The sequence below is a fragment of the Sciurus vulgaris genome (genome assembly GCF_902686455.1).
Source record: "Sciurus vulgaris genome assembly, chromosome: 12".
NCBI lineage: Eukaryota > Metazoa > Chordata > Mammalia > Rodentia > Sciuridae > Sciurus > Sciurus vulgaris.
This window is the reverse complement of record NC_136473.1, coordinates 23410922-23420760: the sequence shown is the minus strand read 5'-3', so window position 1 is coordinate 23420760 and position 9839 is coordinate 23410922. Positions and strand designations below refer to the sequence as shown.

At 36.8% G+C, this 9839-nt stretch overlaps 1 protein-coding gene across 1 annotated transcript; it reads left to right on the top strand.

Moving 5' to 3' along the window:
- The first annotated feature begins 1613 nt into the window (after positions 1 to 1613).
- LOC306641024 (melanoma inhibitory activity protein 2-like) lies at positions 1614 to 4787 on the top strand. Its single transcript, XM_079105788.1, is given in 2 exon segments — positions 1614 to 3335; positions 3337 to 4787. Coding segments are annotated over 2 exon segments (1995 nt in total). The 5' UTR covers positions 1614 to 2550; the 3' UTR covers positions 4547 to 4787.
- The last annotated feature ends 5052 nt before the right edge of the window (positions 4788 to 9839 follow it).

The window sequence follows — 9839 nt, the reverse complement described above, 5'->3', positions numbered from 1 at the left end:
TGTGGATTTATGATTACACAAATGGTATGCCTTTGTGCCATGTACAAACAGAGAGGCAACATGTATCCCATTTGTTTACAATAAAAAAAAAAAAAAGAGAAAAAAAAAAAAAAAAAGAACAGACCCATCAGCACTGAGAAGTCCAAATTTGAGAGTCTTTATTAAGTCGGCCAGCTGACTGTCTCACACAATGCCCCCAAAAATGGCTATTGGGAGAACAGCCCCGACCACCGGGTTGTAGGGGTTCTTATACCAAAAATCACATCAATCGTGTCTGTTGCTATGATTCAAAATTACAAACTAACATCATGAGGTAATCAACAGAGGGGGAAGTGGGTCAAAATGACTCTTACCTAGGTACAAACTAAAGAATGGTCACTAACATACACACAATCACTGTTCACATGGTACATTGTTTAGGAGCAATAGGAATCAAAAGAGAGCAATTTTTCTTTACATAGGAATTATTATTCTGTATTGTTAAACATGTCACACTAAGTAACTGATGAGGGGTACAGAGGCAGGGTGTTCCCATGGGAGAAGCTTATTTCATACATAACATGGAGTCTCAGAGCAAAATGGAGTCTGTTTAGTCATTTCCCTCATAGTCTGGCCTAGAACATTCTAATGGAGCCAGATCTGTCAGCCTGTCACATTTGTAGAGAGTAGAAAAGTAACTGTTGGACATCTTATTCTTTTTCTTCTTTTGTTTTCACAATATTAACTCTCTTCTCTTGTGCATCCCTAGCCCACAGAATTGTTGTAAGAATGAACGAGATAATGTATGTGAAAATACTTTTGTAAGCCGTAAAAATAACATCTCTAAGCCTCTTTGTGTTTAGGATGTAATGGATACTGAATTATAATACCCAAAGTTGTATTTTATCTCTATATGGAAGGTACATGCATTGGACAAGGTTAATTTACATACATAACTTATGTACATATATATGTATATATATATATATTTTTTTTTTTTCGTAGCACAGATTGAACCCAGGGACACTTAACCATTAGGCCACATTCCCAGCCCCTTTTTTTATTTTTTATTTTGAGACAGGGTCTCACTAAGTTCCTTAGGGCCTCACTAATTTTGTTGAGGTTGACTTTGAACTTGTGAACCTCCTGCCTCAGACTCCTCAGTGGCTTGGATAACAGATGTGTGATACTATGCCCAGCTGATAATTTGATTCTGATACATGTATATACATTGTGAAATATCCACCACAATCAAACTAATTAACATATCCATTACCTCACAAATGTAATTACATTTGTTAAAAAGTTCCTAAACTTTCATGTCATAAGGTATACAAGATAAGTGTTTTAGTTTACACTGATTGAACTTTGGCCATAGTAGTATAAATAATAATTGGTGTCATCATACCTGGTGGCATAATGCCTTTGAAGTTGTCATGTATTTAGAGATATTTAGAAAACCAATAACTACTAGTGAATGTTTTCCTTCAAATATTAGATGTGGCTCATCAACAGTACCAGCATAACTAGGAATAAAAAATATTATTTGGATATCTTTTATTTACATGAAGCAATGAACTACTTACCTGAACAACATAATTCACCCTCAGGAGCTAAAACCATTAAAGTGTCATACCTTAACTTCTCTTTGCTATATATTCATAATCAGCAAGTCATTTAGATGTTTCTAAGTCCTATGAGAAGTCAAAAGAAAAGAACATCTGAAAAAAGATTTTGAAGACTCTTAAATAGTAGTCTAGAAAAAACTGACATGAAAACTCATTTTAAGCTCCTTTTTAAAAACATTAGATATGTTGTACTTTAAAAAAAAATAACTTGTCATAACTAATTTGTGCCCATGTTAGAAACTCTTCTAAAGTTACTTTTCAAATAGTCTCACAGGAGAGTTTTTCTACAGAAGTAATCCAAATTACTCCCATAGAAAGTGTCAACAGGGCTGGGGATGAGGCTCAGTGGTAGAGAGCTTGCCTAGCATGCACATGGCCTTGGAGTTTAACCCCCAACACTGCAAGAAAAGGACAGGGATGGAAGCGAAAGGGAGGGAAGGGAAAGAAAAAAGGAAGGAAAGGGGAGGGGACAGAAAGGAATGAGTCATTAAGACAAAAGGGCATGTGGTACGACTATAAATATATGGCATTAAGCTCTTACAAAAAAGTTTACTAAGCTTTAGAATTTTAGTTATATCAACTGGATGATATTTTGACTGCACAGAATAAGTAGCGCTTAATAAGGGCCATGGTGGCCTGGCCAAAACCAGAGGGGTGGGCGGCAAGGGGGCTCCAGTGGGACCTGCTTGAACCTTGTGCTGCTTGGGGTGTGGGCGGGGCATAGTGGAAGAGGAGGGGGAGGGCAGGGCAGTGAGGTCACAGGGCAGTGAGGTCACAAAGCCCATTGGGGCCGGTTTGCCTGGCTCCCCACCTGCCTCAGGCATTCTGTTCCTAGTGATCGGCTTGGTCGCAGGTGCAGGTTTGGGCTCCCACCCAAAGTCTAGTGTCCGCAGCCTATTTTCGTGGTTGGGCAGGATGTAGTTGCTAAGGTAGTTTTGGCGCGATGGAGGGGCCAAAGGCCGCCCCTCAGTCTTACTGGGACCTGGGTCTGGAAAAAATATTCAGGGTTGCGCCAGCATTGCCTGAAGATGGAAGACCAGGCCCTAATCCTGATGCCTTTCGTCTGGAGCTGGTAATATGTGCAGCTATTGGATTTTTTACTGTTCTCTTGTTTTTGTGGAGAAGTGTTCAGTCTGTTAGAAGCAGGCTTTATGTGAGGAGAGAAAAAAAGCTTGCTCTAAAACTTTCTGAACTAATTGAGGAAAAATGTAAATTACTTGATAAAGTTAGCCTTCTTCAAAAAGAGCATGAAGGCTTACAGTTGTCTTTCAAGGATGCCAATCCCGAGAAGGCATCAAGAGAAGTGCAACATTTGGAGATGATACATGAAATGCTGAATAGGTCCAAATCTAAACTTGAGGATAAAACACTCTTTCTAGAAAAAAAGCTAAAAGAAGAGAAATCTAAACGTTCTGAGCAGGATGAATTGATGGGAGATGTATCAAAAAGGATAAAGTCCCTAGAAGAGGAATCAAAATCCCTCATATCACAAGTAGCTGAAGCTAAAACAACCTTAAGACTATTCCAAGTGAATGAAGAAGACCTTAAGGTAGCAATAAAAGAGGCTCTGAATGAAAATCACCAACTGCAGGAAAGCCAGAAACACCTTTTACAAGAAGCTGAAGTATGGAAGGAAAAAGTGAGTGACCTTAAAAAACAGAAAATAACAATCGAAGACTCTAAAGGACAGGCAGAACAGGTTCTAAGTGATAAAGAAAATCACATTAAGTCTGACTGAATGCTTGCTGAAGATCAAAGATCAGTCCCCTGTGCCTGGAGAAGACCTAACAGGTGATGGTAACTTGGAGCTGGAGAGGAAGAGTGAATCAGAAATTTGTGCTCACCAAATTGATAATCAGTCTAAAGAAGCCTTGAAGGAGCTGGTTTATGCAGCTGAGTTAAATGCCTCCTTAGAAACCTTAGAAGGAGAAAGACATCAAATTTACACTTTATTATTGGAAGTAGATAAAACAAAAGAAGATCTGATAGAATGTGTTAAAAATCTTCAGATGGAAAAAGAATCTTTACAGTCAGAAAACATGCAGCTTGAAAACGAGAATCAGAAGCTTCAGGAGAAATTTAAAGTAACGATGGAACAACATCAAGAGAATACAGTGAAACTCCACAGGAAATTAATAGTAGGGGAAAAGCGCCAGTTAGAGGAAGAGGAGAGGATTTCCGAAGTTGAGAGAAAGATCAACCGTGCAGCTAAAGAGCTGGAGACCTACAGAAATGGAGCCAAAGATCTTGAGGAAGAGTTGGATACCATCATTCATTATTATGAGAGGCGGAGTATAGCCTATGAGAAAAAAGCACGTGATAATACGTTGGCAGCTTGGAGAGCTGAAAAAAACCTGAAGTATTTCAAGACAGTAAACGCTCACAAGAGACAAAAGTTAACGGAAATGGAGCTTCAATTTAAACTTTTAGAAGGTCCATATGCACCTGATCTATTGAATACAGCATTTGCTAGAGGGCAGTCCCCATATGGTCCCTCACCACTGAGTAGACCTTCATCTGAAATGAGAGTTTTTCCTTCGGAGAAGAAGGGTCCACTCAGATTGTCACGTTTACATCCAGGGGAAGGAGGAAGAGGCTCAGGAGGCCCAGAGGATCCTCTGGACCTTCAGATTAACAATAAAAGAAGAGAATCAAGCTCTGGTATAGTAAGCGATCCTCACAGAGCACCTGTTGGCACTGGGCCCCTGTCATCGCCATGGGAACTGGAACGTAAGATGATGATCCCTCCACCAGGCCGACCATGTTCTGATCCACCTTCTCTTCTACAACAGCAACATGGATATGATTCTTATTATGGAAGACCATCGGAACCAGGAGAACCACCTCCAGTCCAACACAAAAATGTCTGTTCACTGAGGCGTTTTGCTCATTATCCTCCACCAAGAGCTGGATTTTTCCCCCCTACCCCCACATTCTGAGAGGAGAAGCGAGTTCCCTTCAGGGTTGATTCCACCTTCAAATGAGCCTGCTGTTGAACATCCAGAACCACAACATGAATCCTGACAATATATTTGATCTCTTCAAAATATGACATCTCTTATTTTTAGTTTAACTGCTTTTAGTTATTGTATTTTTGCTCCAACTGAAGCTTAATTAAATTAAAATTCTTAGGATAACATTATATAAATAAAGATGATTTAAATATGAATCTTAGGAGTAAATTATTTCCATTTTGTAGTATAACTTTTAATTTGATTAATCCACTATGACTTAACAATGGGAGTTTTATATACATAATCTTGCAGCTGGGGATAGTTTAAACTCCAAACACTGTGCCTTTATGCCAAGAAATATATTTACTATGATTGTCGCAAATGTGAAAATATCTTTATGCTTTATGAAATATTTTAATTGTTTTAAAGTCTTTTTAGCATTGGTGATACTAATAAAATGAGTTTTTCCATTATATAAAGAATAACTAGAGCATAATTAAGAATAAATAAGAAAACATGACTGAACATGTCATTTAACAGATTTCAAAAATGAAAAATTTTCAGTTCTCAGAAAATTTTTAGGAATTGGAAACCACAATTTAAGCTCACCCTATCCCCATTTTCCCTTATATCTTGTTTATTTTGTGCCCATTTTCATAAAATTAAGATTTGTATTCCACTGTGGTTCACTGATATGGGGAGTGACCTAGTCTTTGTTTTGCTTTCAGGGAGATTTTAGCTATATATACAATGTTTTAATTTTTAAAGTGTTTTAAAAAATGAATCTTGGAAAAAAAAAAAGTCAAAGCATTTCCATAAGTTTTGAGGTATGGACTGATAAAGAAAACCAAGGTGAGAGGGAATTAAGTACAGTTCGGCAGAACCAGGTATAATATCCATGCACATGAATCCATAAGTAAGAGAAAAAAGAAACTTAAAAATCCAAGATCACACATTGCAGTGTTATGGGTCGCAACTTAAGAACAGACCCATCAGCACTGAGAAGTCCAAATTTGAGAGTCTTTATTAAGTCGGCCAGCTGACTGTCTCACACAATGCCCCCAAAAATGGCTATTGGGAGAACAGCCCCGACCACCGGGTTGTAGGGGTTCTTATACTAAAAATCACATCAATCGTAAGTGTCTCTTGCTATGATTCGAAATTATGAAATGGGCTGGGGAATTATAAACTGGGCTGGGGATATAGTTCAGTTGGTAGAGTGCTTGCCTCACAAGTACAAGGCCCTGGGTTCAAATCCCTAGCACCACAAAAAAAAAAAAAAAAAAAAAAATTGAAATTACAAACTAACATCATGAGATCATGAACAGAGTGGGAAGAGGGTCAAAATGATCCTTACCTAGGTACAAACTAAAGAATGGTTACTAACATCTACACAATTACTGTTCACATAGTACATTGGTTAAGAGCAGTAGAGATCAAAAGAGAGCAATTTTTATTTACATAGGAATTATTATTCTGTATTGCTAAACTTGTCCCACTAAGTAACTGATGAGGAGTACAGAGGCAGGGTGTTCCCATGGGAGAAGCTAATTTCCTACATAACATGGAGCCTCAGAGCAAAGTAGAGTCTGTTTAGTCAGAGTCTTAGAGTCTGGCCCATAACATTCTCATGGAGTCAGATCTGTCAGCCCATCACATTCCCCACTGGTTTTTTTGGTACATAATCAAATCATTGATTTATTAGTAGTGCATAGGTGATTGTAGTGAGTGTGCAACACCATTAGCTTAACAAACTGAATTCTGTCTCTAACATATTTAGTTGAACAGTTTATAGTGCATGGCCTTATTAAAAGTCCCAAAATAACTAGGATGAGAGGTCTCATCATTGTGGTTATTAAAATAGTTAACCAGGGTGACCAGGAGAACAGATTTTGATACCAATTTTTCTCAGGTTTTTAGCTTTTTTTTTTTTTCACTTTTTTGAGCCTTTTTTTAAAATCAAAGATAAATTTTGATGACACCTGAGTGGTTAGTATAGAAACAACAGATTTCCCCTAAGGCCATACATAATTTTTTATTTTAAAAACATCAAATTTAACCCTCTTTTGTTTTGTGAAACTACCTCTGCAGGTGAATCAAGGGAATTTTTAAGTGGCTTACAGGGTTTTTTTTTTTTTTTTTTTTTTTTTTTTTTTTTAATTTACTTTCGTTCAGATCTATTTGTCTACTTAAGGTTTTGAAATTTGGTTTCCTGTAATGAGTGTAGTGGTCTTAGAGCTGTGGAGCCTGCTACAATTTTTTCCACTAGGAGGGGAACTAAGAGAGGGGCCACTCATTTAGATCAATGCATGAGTTCCATATGTTCCCTTTTCCCCTCCCCATCATAATTGTACACCTGGGGAAAGATGTGAACACAGAACTCATCCCATTTGGTAATCTCAAAAAGTAGCAGGGCTAAGCATGGAGTTATTCCTGACAATAGTACAAACAAGAGAAAAAACATGATTAACATTTTTTCAGTCTTATCTTTAGATGGTGGTTGGAGTCTCTGAGGGCTGTCTACTTTTCTGTTGTCTTGACTCAGATGTGAGGAGTCCATGTTGTAAGATTCCTTCCATTTCAGCAGGGGGTTAGTCCTTTTTGGAACTGTTAGACATAGACATAGTCTTCTGACTGAAATGGGAGTTGGAAATCAGTGGTCTCTTGGGGCTGGTTTTCTCATAAGTTGAACCTGTTGGAGAGACTTAACAACAGGTCAGAACAGGAGCAGGTTCTTGGTAAGGGTGGAGGAAGGGCTCTGGAAACATTAACATTTTAAACCCTCAGAAGTCATTTGTCTCCAACTTTCTGCACCCAAACTGGCTCTTATTTTTGTGATTTAACCCAATTTACCTATCTGTATTGACTGTCTTTTAAAATTTTTATTGTTACCCCTCTAATTTTAGGGACTTTTTACTGCTGTAAGGAAAAAGGGCGATGATCACTCTTGCTGCTTTGAGCTGACAGGGGGCAATGTGGGGTGGGGCAAGCAGTAAAAAGTTCCTTTTTTAGAAATTGGATCTTTCTAGGGGTAAAAGTCTTGTTTTATGAAAGAAACAAAAAACCATGAGTACAAAATAAATAGCATCTGGAACATGTCAATGAATATCATGAAGCTGATAGAAATTCATAATCTCTTACCAGGAGGTGGAAGAACTGAGACATTGTTTACATAAGAAGGCCTAACAAAGTCTAACAAGGCTGGAGAGGATAAGGCCTTAATTGTAAATCTTAACACTGTCGGAGTTATCAGGAATGTAAACACAACATTTAGTTAAGTTACTTACTGTCATCTGATTTTTGTAAAATATCTTTTTATTGATATGATCTCTTTGTTTAGTAGAGATCACTTTATTGTTGTTACTTAGGGTTAGAGAATCATACTAGCAAACATTGATTAAGTCTACCTGTATCAGAGGTTAGAAAGATCTGTAGGCCTTAAACTGACTTAAAACTTATAACTTTGGTGTTTCTCTTGATAGTTATCAGGCATTTTTGTCTAAGAATATTTTTTGTTACCTCCAGTTTTACTTATTTTGGGGGCTAACACAAGTGTACATCTTAAGTTACATTAAAATAACTATTGTTTTGTTTTTAAAATGTCCAGGAATGACTGTGTTTTAGTTTTAACTGTTTTGCTAGGTGTTTAAGAGCAAACTTGTCAAATTGACCTTGTTCCTATCTGCCGTTAACAGTCAGCTGAGTTCCCACAGAGGTCACTCTTGGGGAACTTGAAAGCAGCTTCTTAGTTCCTTTAGTGCCATTCACCTGGTAGGGTTCCTTAATGAGGTAGCTTCCTTTGGAAGCATTAGGGATGTCTCCCTTTACCAAGGATCCTTCTCTGCAGCAGTTTCACTGACTGACTTTTTAATCCTCTAGTGGTTCATCAATCTCCCTGATTGGAAGGTTGTGTGGCCCAGAGTTGTAAAACTCCTTAGAGAAGTTCTCTTGTTCCCTGGGTTCAGGCTGACTCTGAGGGCAAGAGCCAAATATTGATTCTCTTGGCCCCTTTATTTTAATCTCAATCTTTAAGTCTTGATCTTAAACATCCTGCAAGTCAGTTTCACCAGTCATACAGTAAGAGAACTGGGTTTTAAGTTTAATGTCTGTGAACGTATAGTTATTTACCTACTCTTGTTTAATAGGGGTCTATATTATCTGTCCTATTTGATGGCATATTACCTCAAATTTATTTAGATCTTGAAGTAGTACCTCTGCAAAACATTAATTAGGCAACAGTTATAGACTTTACAAGAAAAATACAAAATGTTATTAAAAACAGTAAAAACATATTTAGTTGTGTAATAGCTGTCTTAAATTTTGGCTGAGCTATATATTATGTCCCCTGTTTGAGATCACAGTAATTTTACAACAAAAAATTCAGTCTTCCGAGTATAAGTGAGCTGAAGCCTGGCTTACTTTTGGAGCCACTGTAACATGTAGCAAGGTGGGAGGCAGAGCCTTATCTCAGGTAAGGCAGGACTCTTCATAAATCTTAGGTAAAGTGGTCTAGTTCTGAAGCTGATATTTATCTTTATTAAATATCATTTAAGAAAGTTTACATATATTGTTTTTTTAGTCTATATCAATTTTAGTTGACATAATATGATATTAAACCTAAAACATGAATCAAAGAAAGTTGAGAGAGTTTTTAACTTTCCTTTTGTGTAGTAAAGTGGCAAAATGTTTTCCTGTTTCACGATATTAACCTTTAAACAGATCAGACTCTAATTACCTTTTAGAAATACATTTATATTTTTATCCCAGAGTAGAAGTAACATAAGGTTCCGGTCCAGTTACAGAACACTAAATGATATAAATAAATACCCAATAAAATTTCTTATTCTGTTAAGTTTAAAATTACCATTACAACTTTAGGTTGGAGAACACCAGCTTGATAAAATGTTCTTTTAAACCTTTTAAAGACTTATATGCCTGGAAGATATGAACACATTTAATATATAAAGAAGAGTAATAGAATCATAATTGCATTGGTGTTTTTTAATTAACCATGTTTAACTTTTAAAGAAAATTTGGACTTTGTAATGTAGAACAATACTCTAAAATAACAGTTGCTGTTTAACCAGAATTATACAAACCCCTAATTGTTAAGACTGGTTGCTCTAGAGAATAAAATGTAACACATACAATGTTAAGAGTAAATTAATGTTTTAAGAATTATTGGCCATTTTAGCATATAGATTGAAGTTTTGTTTATATTAGTACATTAATGTTTGACCTTAAGAAAAAACCTTGAATAGTTTTAACTGTTGTGTTA